Consider the following 18,678-nt stretch of genomic DNA (forward strand, 5'->3'; position numbering starts at 1 on the left):
TTATAGATTTGTCATTTATGTTGTGTGCTGCTTTACTATCAAATATAATATAGCATTTCAAATTTATTTATGCCCTAAACTTAGTGGGAGTAGTAAAGCAAATTTAACAAGTTTCACAAGTTAAGAAAACAATAAAAAATTCAATATTATGCCAAGAAACGTAAACTAAGTAAAACTTTCCAAACTTGGCAAGCGAATGCTAAAGTTAAAAGCGAGTGTATTAAAAATTAAAAGTGTTCATATTTTTGTTACCCCAAAGTTTTGCTAAGAATATACAAAACTACTATATATTAAGTTTGTATCTCAGGAGGTATCTGAATAGTCGGACGCTTCCGGAGTGCAGTTTGACTTACTTGTTGTCGCGTCTTGTCTTGTTATTGTGCTTTATTTACATTCTGCTTTGGCGCTGCTCTTCGTCATGGTCAATGGCCGACGCATGGGGCATTATAACAGAGACAGAGACAGAGTGTGAGTGAGAGGGGGCGAGTCAATGGTGATGATGATGACGACTGTGTGCGGCTGGGGTTATGATATAATCTGCGGTTGCTCGACGACAGCGACTTACATATGAGCATTTCATCAGCTTTGACGCTGTTGCTGCTTTTCTCCTTGTGCCTGGCTGCATCTGCATCTGTCTGTGTGTGTGTGTTTGCTCAACGCCCAGTCCATCATCCCATCCCATTCCATCTCTCATTTCTCATACACGCACTCACATCATAGATTATAAGCACTTTGCAGCTGCCAACGGCGGCTAAATTAAAAACGCACCACAAGAAATGAAATGCTAGCGCAACTTGCCAGCGTTCAGTTCAGTTGAGTTGCGTTGAGTTGAGTTGAGTTCAGTTTACTTGCAACTAACGGTGCCCCATCTCCTCACTTGAAAACGGGCGCGTCAACAGTTTTTCCATTCGTTTTTCCAGCTTTTTTTTTGTGCATGTCAGCAACAGCAGCAGCTGGGGGAGAGCCTTGTAGGTCCTTTTTTTGAGCAGCGCACTGTAATTTACATAACACTCACTTACGCTTAGTGGCTGACCCAAATTTGAAGGCACTGTAGGCGCTGCTGTCGTCGTTCTCTTGCGGCGTCGCCATTGTGCGGCCCCATGTGTAATTAACTCAGATAGATAAAAAAAAACAGCTGAGAGAGGGGAAAAATGTGGAGGATGGCACAGCCACAAAGGTCAGGGATTTTAGCTGTAGCTGAGCGCATGGTGAAAGCGAAAATATTGTAATGGATTTCTTTTACAATTTATTTTCCACTTGAATGACAGCTGCGCAGCCTTTGAGCAGGTTTGTTAAGCTTCTTTCATCTACCTGAATGCAACTGAATGGATCTGCATTCAGCTAAAGACTTTAAGTCTGCTTTCTTTCTTGCCTGCTGACTTTTAGCCAAATTCGTTGATTAACTTTAAGCACAAAGCGTTGGCATTCATAATGTGTTGGTCGTAGAAAACTGCATTTAATTTGTGCAATTATCGAACGCTGCAGGCAAGCATTTTAATTTTTGTATTTATGATTTCCATTTGCACAATTGCTGCTCATTATGTTTGCTCTCACTCGCACCTGTTTGCTGTCTGCATTTTCCAACTTTTGTAAGGCACAACGAAGTGGAGAATCATTAATTTTGCCGTTGCAATCTCAACAGGGAAACATTTATCATCGATCCCCCCACACACACACACACACACTCGGTTTACGCAATGAAAAGTAAACTATTTATGTGGGTGGCGCCACAAACAACAGCTGATTGAACGGCGACCCGAGTTGCATGCTTCGCCTATCTGTTTGGCATTTCATTTGTGTCGCTTTATTGGTGCTGCTCTCAATTTCTATGGCTGCCTGCCTTTGGGGTTGCGTCTTGGTAACGTGGGCACCATGATTAATGAATGCTGAACTGCAGTTATGCAACACACACACACACACACAGCTTCCACTTTTAAGTACGCGTATAAATTTGCAGTTCTCTCTCGCTCTCTACAAACTTGGAGCTGACTCATGATGCCAACAACACACAACACTGGCAACGTTTGGCAGACGCGCATTAAAAACTTGACTGGCCTGTGAATTAGCCATGGTTGCAAAGTTGCAAGTTGCAAGTTGCTAGTTGCGAAAACCCTTTGCCCTCGTCCTGGCTGTCAAGTGTGCTGTGTGCTGTGTTCCGTGGCAAGTTTCCGCACAATTTCCATTGTGTGCACTGCGCAAAGTTGTTTTTTTTTTTTGTTCTTTTTTGGAGTGTTGCTGTTACAGCTTCCCCTTCCGCTTGGCCAACAAATCGTTGGCTTGGCATTTCGGGGCGGCTAGAGGGCTAGCCTGTCAGCATTTTGTCGATTGGCATTGTAATGGGGTTTCACTGTGTCGTCCTGCCAAGCCTGCCTGCCAGCCTGGCTAGCTGCTTGGCAACTTTTCAGGCAATGCTGCCTGTGACCCACATACGTCTGCCACATTCCGTTGTGGTCGAGTTGCAGCTGCATCTCTTCTGTCCGACAGCTATTTTAATTGCTTTGTTTTATTTCTGGGCAAAATAAAGTTGTTGCTCTACGCTGCAGCTGCCACTTAAAGCGAAACCCGGCCCACATCCTGTGCTCCTGTTTCTGCCACTAATCGAAAGCAAATAAAATATAAAACACTATCGTAAAATGATATACACAAAACAATTAGGACAATTATTTATATAGACTGCTGAATACTGAATACTCTTACAGATCGATATATAATAAATCAAAATCTACCTTCTGGCAGCGTATTTCAAAGAGAAACATTCCCAAGTTTGACAGCCCCTCACTTTTGATTAACGTAAACAGCAATCACACAAACATGAGCCACATTTTCTGCGGCTATGCAAATTCCAAAACAAACACAAAATCAATTTGTTGATTTCTGCTTATTTGCTAGGAACTTACTTATTTGCCATCTATAGATATGGCAAATGCTTGAGAATGTTCATATATGTATGTATGTGTATCTAGGCATTTATGTGCCATATAAAGGCATCCGATTTTGATAAATACAATTCTTTATGCGGAAATTCGCTAAACTGCGACCGAATGCTTTGCTATAAATCAGCTCATTAAACCAATAAGCATTTTATTTTTATGGCTTCAGATGAGTTCATCATGGTTTTATGTACAAATATACGTATATATTTAAAATATAATTATTTTTGCACATAAAAAGTAAAAGAGTTAAACAAATAATCATTTTATTTTTGTAACTTCAGATGACTTCATTATTAAGTTATAGATTTAGAATATTTGTATTTTTGAGTGGACTTTGATTATTTTTTGTCTTTCATTATTGAATTGTGCAAAAATATACAATTAGAAATTATTGCTATAAAAAAATTAAATTCATTTTGAGATTTATTATTATGAACTAAATATAATAATTAATTGTTTTATTTTTCAAGCTAAATAAACATTTTTTATGGCTACAAATGAGAGTTCATTTTTCTATGTTTAGAATAAAATTATTTTTGTACATGAAAAGTAAAATAATTTTGTGGCTTCGAGTTTACTCTGAGTTAAGCCAATAATCATATATTTTGGTGACTCAAGATGGATTCATTATTAAATTAGATGAACAATATTTGTAGTACTAAGAATGTTATTAGTTTAGTGTGTAATAAATTTCGTTTTTTAGTAAGCCAAGCAACCTCTTTGGTCGTGTCAACACAGGGTACAAACAGCGCCAGCAATTATGGCAATAAATGTAGTTTAATATACGAGATTTCAGCTTAACCATTAATTAGCGCCAAAGCGTGCGCCTCAAGCCCCCAAAAATGGCAGCAACAACAACGACAACAACAACGATGACGACGACGTCAACGGCGACGTCAAACCAAACGAATCGAAGTAAAAAAGCCAAATGAAGCGTGAACAACAAACAGCTATGTTAGAGTAGAGCAGCAGCGAGTTAGCGTAGCCCAAAAACTCGCATGAATGAAATGCTCTGTGTGTGTGTTGTGAGTGTGTGTTAGAGTGACCACGCCCCTATTCCGGCGTGGCCGACGGCGCCACTCAACTGCTTAGCCGGGGTTTTATGAGCTCTTCCATATGCAGAGCACAGCTGTGTTGCTTGTTCGTTGTTTGTAGCCGGTTAAATCGTAGTCTGTTATTGTTGTTGCCAACAACAACGGCAACGACAACGACGACACTTTGGCTAATTGCTTGTGGCAACACACAGCAACAGCACTTGACCAACGTCTCGTCCGGCATAACCGATAAGCTGCATATTAGACAGCCTATTTAGCTGAACAAACCAAGGAAAGCAAACAGAGGGCGTGAGGAGGGGGAAAGAGGGAGATTCAATTCCAATTATGAGAGAAGACAAACGAGTTGAGAAAATGCCAATGCGATATTCATATGGGACAAAGCAGGCATAAGAAATTGAATAATCATGGAATGTGTTGAGTATGAGTCAACTCATTCATTCTGTCGACTTATTGTCACGCTGCGCATCTTTCTTCTGTTTTCATTTGTTCTTCTGTTCGTTTTCTGCTTTATCTGCCATTCACCTAACTGATTAAATTTCCTATAAGTTTCGCAATTCGTTTTGTTGCTTCCGTTCTTTGCAGACAAACTTGGCAATGGCTTTTAATTACGATAACTTTGAGTTAATTGCTAATGAGTTTTGGCCACCTGCAGCACTTCTTGCCACACAATGTGGCAATTAAATGCAGCGACCGCCAATTTTGGTGTTGGACAACCAAATTTGCAAAATTGCAGCGCCAATCGAACGCCATTAAAATTGACAGAGTGCATAAAATGGATTTTATGGTGTCTCTACCTGCCACAACATTTGTGTACTACAACTTATTGGAGTGTGTGCGTGTGTGCGAGTGTGTGTGTGCTAATGTTGTTTGCCAACGCATTAACAAAAGCCTCAATCGGGGGCTCAACGTTCGCGTTACGCATACGACACGTGTGACGCGTATAAGTGTGTGCGTGTGTGTGTGTGTGTGCATTTTGCCAATTATCTTGCAGTCTCAAGCGCACTAAGTGTCAGCATAAATAATTGACTGACCAAAGTGCCGGTTGACGAGCGTCGAGACTCGGAGAGTTGACAGACGACTGCCGTCTGTCAATCAAGACAGGCAATATTTTAGATACACTCAAACACACACACACTCTTAAATGGGTCGTAGTTTGTGTTTGCATGCAAATCTTATCGAGTTGACATAGTTAACAGACCACAGCCGGAAATTTGATTGTAATTATTGCTAATATTTTTAGCATAAACAAGTTTATTTACAAGCTGCAGCAGCTAGAGCAAAAACTGGTTATGTCAAACTGAAATTGACTTGCTGCTGTTTATCGCCCACTGGTCAAACAATTTGTGGCACATTTTAACCGGCAATGAAACGACGGCAGCAGTCACAGATTACACTCGACTCGACTACACAATAAATCAAATATTAAATATGTGACAGCACGTGGCGTATGCGCAATTTCTATATTCATACAAGCCTACTAACATGGCAAGATAATGACTTGTTTTTGATAAGACATTCGACTTGCAATGAGTTCATTGAGCACAACGAAAGTGAGCTATCAAAGACTATGACTCAGTGCACAATTCTTGCATCACTCGCACACTTACAACTTAACTTGAATGTGAAAAGAAAGCATTAAATATTAATAAACAGCTGTGCAGTGTTTATTCAACCACAAAAACCAAACGCAGACAGACTCACATCCAATTACAATTAAAAATAGAAATGTGCTGTTCAAAGAGTTCAACTTAATTGTGCACTAATTGACTTTATTTTTTGGTTCTATGTGTGGCGCAAAAATGAGGTTTTCTATTAAACGTTTCAATTAAATTAAATGGAAAACTTTTGCGTCTGTTTGGCCAAATTGAAAATTTGCATTTGACGCACAGCAAGGTAGATGCAAATGTAAACACATAAAAAAAAACTTTTAAAAATGCACTGCAAACGGAGCGGGAGGAAGATAAAAAAAACAAAAATAAAAAGGCCAACACAACTCTCGAACTCGAGTCTGACAGCGACTGTTTGGCGCTTTGTGGTTGCAAGCCGCAAAAGCATTTAACCCACATTTGTTGTAAGGCAAAAAACTTTGTGTATGCCATTATGCAAAAAGCTCTGGATTTGGTTTCGGCTTTAGACTGGCTTCAGCTCTGGCTCAAACGCCGGGTTTGGCTCTCTCTCTCTCTCTCTGTGGCTTAACTTGTGTGTAGGCTCAACTGGGGCCAAGATAACTGTGCGCATAAAACGAGTAAAGAACGCGGCAAGCAGACGAGGCAGCGTCTAAAGTCGCTTAAATTGCATTTTAATTTGTTGTACAGTCGCATTAATTAGCCAAAGCCATGCACACAAAAACCTAAGAGCACTCCCCGCGGTACATGACAACTAGATAAAAAAACAGCAAGTGGGAAAACTGCAGTCGAGGGTGCTCGACTATGAGATACCTGCTACCCGTTTTCAGTAAAAGCAAAGCAGTAAGGTATTATTCTTAAAATATACTGAATTAATATACCAAAAATACTGAAATATAGTGAATGACATTCAAAACATACATTATAAATATATCATCGAGTACAAAATATACCGAAAAATACTACAATGCACCAAAAGCCATTCTAAATATACCATGGAGTACGAAATATACCAAATTGTATATTTAATATTTATTTAATATACATTATACAGAGTACAAAATATACCGAAAAATACTACAATACGCTAAAAGCCATTCTAAATATACCATAGAGTACGAAATGTACCAAATTGTCAAATAGTATGACTCACATGCAGTGTCTGAGATCTAGTTCTTGAAACTGACAGACAGACATACGAACATTGCAATTTCGGATCGGTTGATCAAGAATATATTTACTTAATAGGAGAGAGAGAGAGGGATGTCTTATTCTGCTTGTAATATACATCCCCTGCATATATACATATCTCTTTGTACCCGTTTCCTATAGTGAAGAAGGTTATTATAATTTTGTGTCTATAATACCCTTCTTTAATATGAGTAGCGAGTACAACAAGATATGTACATTTGTATGTAGTCGAAACACATGTACTTACAAATCAGCCAGTTGGTCCAATGTGTATCAAGTGACCAATTGGTGAGATGGTGGCCAAATGTGTGTGGCATTTGCATGGCTCCCGCGGCTGTCATTTGTTTGAAATATATGGACCGGCATGCTTTGTGGCAGGCGAAACCCTACAATGCCACACACACACACACACAAACCCACACAGTGGTGAGCTAAGTGAAAAGTGTTGCATATAATTTGCAAATACTACAACGAGTAAGCTGTCAAGTGTGTTGGCAAATTGTGTGATCGATTCCACTGTGCAACGGCGAGTGACTGCAGCTTGTCGCTTTTGACTTTGTGCGCTTGATGTGAAATGTGTATCAAGTTGCCGGACATGAGCCCATGACCATGCCCCCAGACCGGCATGGCCGGCATGTCATTTCACAGCAGTGACACAATTTCAATTTGCAACACTTTAAGCCGCCGACTGTCGACTCTCCGCTGTCCCCTGTCCGCCTGCCCTGGAACGCCCGTTGCGCTTTCATATGCAGCACGTGCGTGGGCCACATAAATTGCCGTCGAAATATATGTGCAGCAATAAATTAAATAAAATACAATACGAGTGCGATTACGATTACGAGCAACGAGTATGCTAAGTAAGTTATGAGTGCCATTGTTATTGTTGCTTTGCTCCCTTTTTCGGTACTGGGTTGCAAGCTGCTGCTGCTGCTGCTGCAGACAATTTGCACGCCACGTTGAGCCTTTGACGATGTCGCGCTGACATCATGGATGGCCGGATGGATGGCTGGATGGAGCGATGGATGGTTGAATGAATGTATGAATTAATGGGCGTGGTCGCATTTACATTTTAATGGAGGCCGTGTTGTAATTTATGCACATTGTTGCTATTGTTTACGGCTCGTTGTTGCCATTGTGCTCACCGTTGTTGTCATTCTTATTATTGTTATCGTCATATGCCTGCCCAAGGTCACATCGTGGGCAGGCTTCAATTTATCCCTATGGATAGGCAGCAAATGTGTCACAATTATGGGATAAGACAATACCCTGTACTTTGTTGAGAGAGTTACAGCTTTCATTACGAAATTAGTGAGTTAAGGCTTTCATTACGAAATAATTGCAAGCGATAGAAATTTTTATCGATAGTATGCACATCATATCGATGGTAGCGGGTATGTTAGTTGGCGCTTTCACCACACTTAGTGATAGCTTTCATTATTTCCGATATATGGGAGTAAAAAAATATTAAATATTTACAATATTTCAAAAATATTAGTAATGCACACATCGATAGTATTTTTTATCGATAGTATGCACATCATATCAATATGTAAGTTGACGCATTCACCACACTTAATGATAGCATTCATTATTCCCCATATATGGGAGTTTAAATAGAGAATGTGAGAGTCACATGTCTAGTTTCAATACTATCGATTACACATATATCGATAGTATAACAATTACTACTATAGTACGTTCAAAAGTAGATCTAGTCGCCTTTCCACTGCTTATAATTATGTTTGCTAATAGAACCTTTTATTCACAATATTATTTTCCAAAAATATTTCCAATTTCAAAAATGCACACATCGATAGTATTTCAAATGTAATATTTATTTGTCGATAGTTCTCGACGTTATGCTGTTTATTTGATTGTCTTTTATTTCAATCGATAGAAACACTTTTTGTTACACTTGCAATAACTTATTTCTGTTTATTCAGCCTAGTTAATACGCCCTTTTACGCTTCAGCGTAGTGAAAAGCGGTTTTAGTTAATCGATACTCGCTTTATTAGGCACACGCAACATTCATTTATCAACAGCTTTTCCCCCCGCTCGTCGATGGCTTACCACAAACGACAGGTCTGCGGCTGATACATTGCCTGACCCACAGTGCAGTTGAAGGTGCCGGCAAAGTGTTCGTGGTGCGGCCAATTGCGATTAACGCGTTCATTGTGCATCCCGTGCTCGACATCCTGCGAACCTGCCACAGCGCCTATCTGTTGCATGTTGGCGCACAAAAACTGCACGGAGTTAATGAAAAATAGCTGCTGTGCTGTGAATTTCCCAACTGGGCGTTGCTCACTCGCCACCACAGTTTCCTTGTGATCAAAGTAGGAGGCAAAAGCCAAACGTAATCCAACCAAGTCGGCCATGCTCTCAGAGAGCTGCAGCTGTGGCACATTGTGGGCATTGCTGTAGCAGCTGATAAAGTTGTCGAAGTGCTGCAACACCTCCGAGCCGGTGGCGTTGTAGTTGCCGCGTGCATCGTAAACAATGTGAAAAAGGTCGAAGGCATGTTGCAACTCATGGGCAAGGATGAAGCCAAATTGTGCATGCTGATGCAGCATCGGGAGGCGCACATCGAACAGCGGTAGCTGCAAGTAACCCTGCGGCACCAACACGGCATTCTGAAAGATTTTCACCGGCGATGAGCTGCGCTCAACAACTCCCGCCAGCTGATAGTAATCCTGTGAGGACCAAACGCTTGGCTTATTGCTGAGCAGCTGCTGCTCACGTCGATTGTAGAATTGCAACAGTTGCAACGTGTTGCCATAGAAATCATTGGGGCGCAATTGTAGTTGCTTGTAATACTCCAGCAGTTGTTGCATTGTCAGACGCGGCGGCAAGTTGCCTATTTTGAGGCGCAGACTATGCAATTCCTCCAGCACATAGGCTAGCTCCTGCTTGCCAAGTTTCAGGTGATTCTCGAGCAACAATCGCTCAAACTCAAAGCGTAATTTGTGCTGCAATTGCTGCAGAGCTGCGTCAGTCTCTTCCCTTCGCTTGCCATAGTTGTGCGTCTCGTAGATGTAGTGAATGGCAAGTGGCATGTGACCACGCAACAGTTGCACACAGCTCATCGATTGGCTCTTGGTATCGCCTTCACTGCTGATGGGCAGTTCCGTGTTGAGTGCATAGATCAGCTTGAACATGAGGTAATAGCAGATTGTCTCATTCGAGCTCTGTCCGAGTATCAGTTGCAATTGCTGCAGATAGCTGGCATTGAGCGAATGCACTTGCAGCAACAGTTGCTCATCCGGCTGTCGCTCCAACAGCAGATTGCTGAGATAGTGTCGCCAATCCAATTGGGGCAAACGTTGCTGCAGCTGTGACAGCGTGTATTCGACCAGACTGCTGCTGCTGCTGCTGCTGCTGTTAACCGATTGCAGCGTCAAATTGCCCACTCGCCACTCGAGTTGCATGAGCTTTGCTGTTAGCTGCTTGGCACTTGATTTATCCAAGCCAAAGGCTAGATACAAATCCTGTATGCTCTGCTCGTTGAACGGCGTTGCTTCAGCGGCTTGTGGCGCCAACATCAGCACGTAATGCGATCCATTGTCGCGTCGCACATTCGCATCCTGACTGATAAAACCCCCTTTGAGACCATACGAGCGCAGCTTGGCCAATGTGCCCCACCAATCGAAGTGTGACTCGTTGCGCCAAGTGGCACTTTGATTGCTCCTAAAGATGGGCCACTCCAGTTGCAGTTCTCCCTCCAATAAATGCAGAAACTCGTTAATCGCAGGGCTGGTTAAGTCCACACAGGAAGCGTAATATGCCCAAAGCTGTTCATAGATGCCGCCTTGCTTCTGCTCCATCTTCAGCACTCGCAGCAACTGCAGATTGTATTTGTATTCCATGTAGCCAGGCATATCCAAGTAGCTATCCGAGTCGTTGTAGTTTTCACTCCATTTGCCACAGGCATAGCCATAGAAATCCTCGCAAGGATCGATGCTTTCATTCATATTCCGCAGCATTTGCTGCAGAAAGCGTTCGTTAAACTCTTTGATCTGACGTGAACGGACCAATGTCCAAGTGCACATCAACAGCAGCACTTGCAACTGACGGCGACGACAACAACACTTCATCGCGGCAGCTGCGATTCAACTGCCTTGCCACAAAGCATATTTTGTGTAGCTTATCGCCGACCAGCTCGACTTATCGCCTAAGCTTTTGTTTCCATTTCATTTGCAATGGAAAAAGAAAAAGCAAACTCCGATAGTAACTCAAGCGAGCATCTCTCGCTCTTTCTCCACTTTCCACTCTCCACTTCATTTGCATCCTGTTGGCAATTAGTTCAAGTGGCTGCTATTGATTAAACGAAGAGCTCCTCTTGGATGAGACACACTCCATCTTGTTGGGCTCCGCATCTTGGGTTAATCCAATCAATGTCAAGAACTCAGTTCAGCTCAGCTGGGTTGCCTGTTACGCTGCTTGGCTCCGTTTCAAGTTGCCATCCTTCATTTCTTTTGCTTCATTCAATTTACTGCTTGACAATATCGAAATTCCCCAGGTAAATTGGAAAACTTGAGCAGCACAGAACAGAAAAGGGCTTGAGCATCAAGTTCTCTTTGTGTGTCACTTTATAAACTAAAGCCATCAACTACTTAGCTCTACTATTCTGTAGTAATATAATAAAATACGAACCGAGAGTAACTCAACTATAATTTATTTAAATGTTGACAAGCTTGAAAGTTTCTTTTAAGTTTATTAATTATTTAAAAATTCTTTTTTGTAAAGGGGAAAAGTAATTTGGACTCGTATCTGAAAGATAACTTGCAACAGCAAATTAATGTAGCATACTTTTAGGTTGTTTAAACAACGTCAAACAAATTGGTTGCTTACAGGGTGACAATTAGTCAATCATTTACTTTATGCTTGTTGAGGTGTCTGATGATTATTGCCTTTGGCGTGTGTTGCTCTTTAGTTGCTCGCTTTGAGTGTTGTTAATTTTCATTAGCAGTCTCACACCCACGTTGCTATGTTTAACACACCTGATGAAACTGATGCTCTGACATTAGCGTCATCCATCACGACTTCCACTTGGCTTTGATTAGCGCAGCGCTGCGATAAATTGGGGGAAAAACACTGCTGATCAAGCATGTAATCTTTTTTCATCTCGTTAAGTGGGTCAAATCGATGCATCGATTTTTTTATTTTATTTTTTGTCACTCTACGAAACGAGAGAACAATTTGTGTCACATCCTGTGACAAGTGGGAAATGTCGAAAAGTGCCGTTGTCCGTTTTCGAATGTTTGCAGTTAATGGAAATGCCAATTAGCCATGTGTATAAATAGTAAAAATCACAAAAAGTACTCAGTAAATAAATTATGCAACATTAAAGTTAAAAGTTCGTTTAATCAAAAGGTAGATTATATAATGGACAAAATGTTGGTTTTAATTAGTCGTTTTACAAATTTTGTGCATATTATTTGTTGTGCAATCAAAATTGAAAGCATTTAATGGTCACAGCAGGGTTAATTGCATTTTTCCCCAAATTAAATAATGCAATTGGCAAAGTGGCAAACAATGCTAAAAGCTGTTGGCCAATGAAAAATCAAACACAAATAAATTGACAATTTAGCTAACAAATCGATAAACAGTTTAGACATTTTGCCACATTAATTGCAATTACAAAATCAAAGAGGAAAATTCGATGGAAATTCGAATTTTAAATAAAATAGATAACATTGAGTGCAGCAATAAAATAATAATTTGATTTCAACGTAGTTTAAAAGTTAAAGAGATTTAGCTATAGACGAAAAGTATTATTCGTATTTTGAAGTTTGTGCTGCAAAATAATTGCTTTAATTGTTATTATTATTATTCTGAAACCCACAAAACAATGTATGCAATGCAATCATTATTTCCGCCCATTAGCAACAACTACTCGTATTTGAAGTGATTTCCCCCACACAAAGTGCAACTGAGTTGCCATTTCCCTTTTGCCACAAACTTGATGTAATCCTTGGACTTGAAACATGGTTGGCACCCGCACAATCCACTTATTGTCGAGCTCGGACTTGCGACTTGACCAGGGCCACAGCAAATACAGCTACAACGTCTCGTGTAGCACGAGTGGAAATGTTGCAATTAAACGACAATAAGCTGACCCTAAGCCAACATTCGTCCGCAGCCGCCCGCCCCCTTTGACGCCCCATTTTTGTTTGCAATTTGCAATGTTGCTTTGAACAGCAGTTGCCAGGGCACGATTCAACAGAGGTTGAGGTTAAGATGTGTACTAAGTATACTATGTGTGTGTACCTAAATCAATGGCAATATAATCAACATTTCAAGTTGCGTCTAAGAAGTGAAACAGGGAGTGTAATCAGTTGCAACATTAATTAAGACAGACAAACAGGACATGGTCATGTACAACGTGCGCTTGCATTTTCCTCAACACAAACTCAAAGTTAAGAGCAGCACGCTCCACTTCATATACGGACCGAGAGAGTGAGTGAGAAAGAGAGAGAGAGAGTCTAGAGGTTTTCCCGAAAAGTTGCACAGTTCAATTGAGTTTGGTTGAAAAGGCTGTTTGGCAATTGATTGAATTGCTTTGCTCAGATGTTGTGCCATGAATGGAATTTATGTATTCAACAGTCGCCCACATTCACATTCACATTTATCAATGGGAGCAAAGTCCTTTAAATGTCAGACAAATGTCAAGCAAAAAGTTTCGAGGCACTCGAGCGTATTCCTTATAGTATTAATATGATTAAATGTAACTGCAGAGGCTGAACGACAAAAAAAGAAAAAGTATAACCCACATATTTTCTATTTTCATACAACACGATTTGCACATGCCTCACGATTTACATAACGAGGGTGGCATAAAAGAAATGAATGTAGTAATCAATAAATTTGACAACTCTTGGAGTGCACCTCGCAGAAAATACACACACGCAGTTATTGGAAGACAAACAAGTAGAAAACAAGCAACAAAATATGTGCCAAGCGACAACGACGACGTCGAGAGGAAACGGAAATGCCAAAAGGTCCATGAAGTGCGTGTGTCTCTGAACATGTCACAGCGAGCAGCGAAGACACGTAGAAAGCGACGATGAAGTAGAAAGAGGGGGTGACCATGTTGTTTGTCAAAACGATGTCAATATGCAGACAACAACAACACCCAAAGCTGACAGTAAACAAGGGAGAAGGAGAAAGAAAACGAGTGAGAGCGACTGCTACACAAGAGGGATTCAAAAAAACAAGAGACAATATCGTGCGTGTGCCACCGTTTTGACATAGATAAAGAGCAGGTCGTGATGAGGGCGAAGACAATGCAACTGCATAACAAGCAGCTGCAGCTGCATCTGCAGCAGCAAGTGGCAAACGATGCGCAGAAAAAGGCAACTTCAAAACACACTATAATACAGACACCCCACCCTACAATTATAACACACTCAAGTAACGACACCCTACAATGAAGACATCCTACAGTAAATTTCAATTGCAACTTTGCTCCTTAATCAGAAATGAATATGCCACACTTGAAGTGTAATCACAGCTGCATCTCAGCAAAAGGCAACTTAAAGAGACTCTATGATAAAGATACCCTACAAATCTCAATTGCAACTTTTGCTGCTTACTATCGTAAGTTGAAGTTAATATGCCACACTTGTAGAGTATTTGCAACTGCAGTTGAACTAATTTCAGTGCATTCGCTGCGCGTTTTATCTCCCAACAAATGATAAAAAAATAATAAATTACAGCGCAAGTGAAATAACTGCATGGAAAATAACTCTGTTGATGAGCTTTAAGGACACACAACATGGAATGTCTGTGTGTGTGTGTGTGTGTGTCGAGTGACAATGTTTGCCACCCACACACAAATATATACACAAGCTTTAGCTTTGGGGCGTGTATCCTTGCTGAATATTGTTGGCGGAATGTCTTCAATGATTTATGGAAATGTGCTCACAATTCAGAGAGAGAGAGAAAGAGAGTCAGGCAGGCAGCAGGCAGGCTGGCAAGCACATTCATGAAAAATTAAGGTTTAATTAAGCGTTCGTCAATGGCCTGCGGGAACCTGAACGATGTTGGCTATCACATCCTGTCAGATCCTGACATCCTGTTTTACAACAAGCATTGCAGTTTTGTGAACACATTGCATTGTCCTCGTTTTCGAATATTTTTTTTGGGTGTGCCCGCATCGAATTCACTTCCTGTTATATAGTACATATAGCTAGCTAGCATTACAGCCGCAAACCAAAAACCAAACCAAACGCTAAACACAATGCAAGCTTTGGACACGTAGAGCACAGAAGCCAGCATCCAGTCCAAGGAGCGAGCCTGCAGCTCAGCCAAGCAAGCAAATGGCATCAAGGACAACAAACGAGCGAACAGATTACTGGACCTTAGCTGCTCTTGCTCTATAAGGAGGAAGGAAAGAAGAGGGGAAGAGCAGCCATAAGCACTTTAGGGCAGCATCCGGTGGCATCCACAGAGCTTGCAATTCTCATCGTATAGCATTGCAAAAATTAAGCGCATTTAAAACCCAAGCAACATTCGTTTTGATTACGTCTCTGGATATTTTTACAGCTCTCTCTCTCTCTCTCTCTCTCTCTCTCTCGCCCTACGACGAACAGCAAAATCGATATAGAACTTTAGACTCAACAATTTCCCCCTATCTCCATCTCTCTGTCCCTCGCTTTTTCTGCACGTTCAGCGATGTTGCCAACTCGTACCTGTCTCCCAAAAGGATGCAAAGGGAATATTATATTTGCTCAATTGTAGCGGCACAACGAGCATCTAAGCTCTTAATCAGCTTTCGCTGTGGAGTCAAACACACTGCTTGACTCGCTCTGCATGCAATAACAATGCGCTTTACAGTATCAAATACTATATAATGCAGCATATTACAAGTATTTGTGGAGCATGAAGAGCTCATTTGAAAGCTTGAATTTATGCAAAATCAGCAGTAAACACAGTTAGCATAGAAAATGATGGACAGTAGTTTTAACTATTACTTTAAGAGAAGCTCTACATTTTAATGTAGAATTTAGAATTTCACTTTACTGCGAGTCTCTTAAAATATTCCAAAAATATAGCTGTATTTTGTGCAACTTTTAACTTCAGTAAAAACATGACGAGAAAGAATAATAGATTCACTATAAATATTGCAAATTTGAAATCCAAATTGCAAATTTGAAATACCGAAAACTATAGTTTGAGCTAAGTCTTTGTATAAATAGCATAGCATAAGTTTGTCATTAAATAGCAATTTAATAGACTTATATTTATTGTGAGTCTTTTAAATTATTCCCAAAATTATTATATCATCCATAAGCTATTGAAAGCTACGTTTTGGCTAAATCAAACATTAGTAAACTTTAAGCAATAGATTCGCGCTGAATATTGAATATTTTAGCTGTAATGCAAGTCTCTTAACATTCAACCGGTCATAAAGTATCCTAAATTATAGTTTTGACTACACCCAACTTTATTAAAAACAAAACTTTCAGTCTCATTAGCAATAGCAATAGATACATTTTTCTTTTCAACTTAAAGATGCTTTCCTTTCTGCAGCTATATTTATCGGAGTGCTTGCTAAAATTAAAGAGCATCCGCTGTACGTAAAAAGATACTCTAAGCTATGCGAACGTTGGTTTATTTTTTCTCATTTTCTATCTTTAGTACGAGTATCTGAAAGTCGTACAAAGCAGCGCACTATTTGCAGCATTGATCTGTTGTTACCTTCGAATTGTTGCAATATTTGATTTGCTATTTGCGCTCACAATTGTCGCGTTGATTGAGGCAAGGATTGTGGATGATGTTGTTGTGCAGTACAGACACAGTACAGTACAGATACTTTTATACAATGCACGTACGCTGACAGATACTTTGGATACACATGTGTGTGCGACGTTGTTGTTGATGTTGCCTTCGCATTTGCCATGCATGGAATATTTGTTGCTGTGCAAACTTATTGCCTTGCATATTTTAATAAGTCAACAACAGCGAACTTATTATTTAAACATGAACAAATTAAATGCGAAGAAAAGCATAATAATCAAAGATGAAAATGCAAATACCAAATAATAATAATAATGGCGCACTTCCTGCCAGACAGAAAGTCAGACACAGCTAGGAGCATCCTTTAAAAGTGAGTTAACTCCGACGTTGTCGACAGTCGTATTTGCAACATTTCAATTATGCCGAGGATGTTGCAAGTTCATTCGCTGGCGAAGCGTCAGAAAAGCTGTTGTAGCTAACATTTAAATTCGCGTTTTCATATTCCTTCATTTTGTTGTGTTGCGTTGCGTTGAGTTGAGTCAAACGCAGCAGGCAAAAGGAGCGCATTTAAAATGCTGCGAATTTGTAAGTTTCCCACGCTGCCTCATGCCTCAAGTTCAGGCAGCTGCCAGTTGCAGATACGAGGTACTTACCGTTGCAAGCTCAGATGCAGATACCGAGTCACAGATACAAATAGAGAACGAAAGAGAGAGAGAGAGAGAGAGAGAGAGATATACGGTTGCTGAAACACACACAGATAGAGATACAGATACGTTTTGTTGCGCCATGTGGCTGCTTGCTCGTTTTGTTGCCGAGCGCGTAATTATTTATTTATTATTCACGGGTGTGTGTGTGCGAGTGTGTGAGTGTTTACATTCCTTTCATACTTGTATTCATACTTTTTGCCTTTTTATTTATTTGACGCAATTAATTAAAATTGTTGGCGTTTGTTAAGGCACTTCTGTGTGTTGTTTACATTTCATTTTGGCAGCTTGTCGATGATATTTTTACAACGTGTGCACATTTTCATAAAATATTTCATTGTTTTCAACTCTTTGCGCATTAAAGACACAAGAATTTCTATTAAATGTTTTGTGTTTTCTTAGCTCGCCACACACACACACACATGTAACAAGCGCCTTGAAATCTAGTCTGCTGTTTGTTTGCCAAGTAATTGAATCAAATTTCACATAAACGACATGGTAAATAAATAATTGAGTAACCTTTTCGATATTAAAGCAAATAAATACGAGCTGACTTAAAGCGAGTTTAAAGATGGATTACAAATTTCCATTACAAATAATTTATTTTTGCAAATATCATAAAGTCAAATTTCAGCAGTAGAATAAATTTAAATGTTTGCTGAAATATGATACGAAGTTCATAACCAATTTATTTGCAATATTTTGGCGAAAAATTGGATTACCAAAGCACGCTGAAATTTGCCCTAAACTTTTATTTGATTGCTTTGTGTGTGTGTGTATGTGTGTGTGTGCTTTGGCAGCAATTCAACGAGAAAGTTTAGAAAAAGCCCTGCAAATGATTGAAAGGTAAAAGTTGGCTGGGGATTTTCATCTCTATTAGCTAATTTAAATAAGTGCAAAAAGTGCGTATTTCAAGCGTGTCGTATGTTTAATTAACATAATTGCACGAGCCAATCCAATTAAACTTTTAAAAGGCATGAAAAACTCATGGGAACTTGCTCAAGTTGACTTATTCTCAACGCTTTTGAAATTCCAATTAGCTCAACTTTGCCGCCAACACGTTTTCCTCACCTCATCTCAACTCACTTCACTTCACTCCCTGAGTCCTGTGCACGTCTTTTTCCCCACTTATAATTTGTGCTAGTTTTGAATTCTGATTTGAGCATTTGGAATTTAGTTGGAAAGCATTTACAAGGCCTGTATTGCAATTTATTTATAAGCTGGTCGATTGCTATTACAAAACAGCTCAAAGACATATCCCATATATTCCCTTATCAAATTATAAATACGATTTGCAAATCGTAAAAGAGAGAGAAGGAGAGGCAAGGAGGAAATGCAAAGCTTGCAAATTGCATGCGTTGTGTAAAAGGGAAACCGCAAGAATCACAAACCTGAGTAACACAGAAATGTGGGCGTTGTTGTGACGTAGAA

At 40.1% G+C, this 18,678-nt stretch overlaps 2 protein-coding genes across 2 annotated transcripts in view; one reads left to right on the forward strand and one right to left on the reverse strand.

The window, feature by feature from the left end:
* The window catches only part of LOC132784518 (uncharacterized), a 36,028-nt gene that overhangs the window by 6,837 nt on the left and 10,513 nt on the right, over positions 1–18,678 (forward strand). The window lies entirely within an intron of this gene.
* LOC132785411 (neprilysin-1-like) lies at positions 8,624–10,899 on the reverse strand. The gene has a single exon (XM_060791502.1). The coding sequence runs from the start codon at positions 10,894–10,896 to the stop codon at positions 8,872–8,874; it is 2,025 nt and encodes a 674-aa protein (XP_060647485.1). The 5' UTR covers positions 10,897–10,899; the 3' UTR covers positions 8,624–8,871.

Source organism: Drosophila nasuta, chromosome 2R (genome assembly GCF_023558535.2).
Source record: "Drosophila nasuta strain 15112-1781.00 chromosome 2R, ASM2355853v1, whole genome shotgun sequence".
In the NCBI taxonomy this organism is placed as follows: domain Eukaryota; kingdom Metazoa; phylum Arthropoda; class Insecta; order Diptera; family Drosophilidae; genus Drosophila; species Drosophila nasuta.

What these genes read in the sequence shown, in the direction of transcription:
- LOC132785411 (XM_060791502.1), bottom strand. Translation starts at nt 10,896, where the DNA reads ATGAAGTGTTGTTGTCGTCGCCGTCAGTTGCAAGTGCTGCTGTTGATG.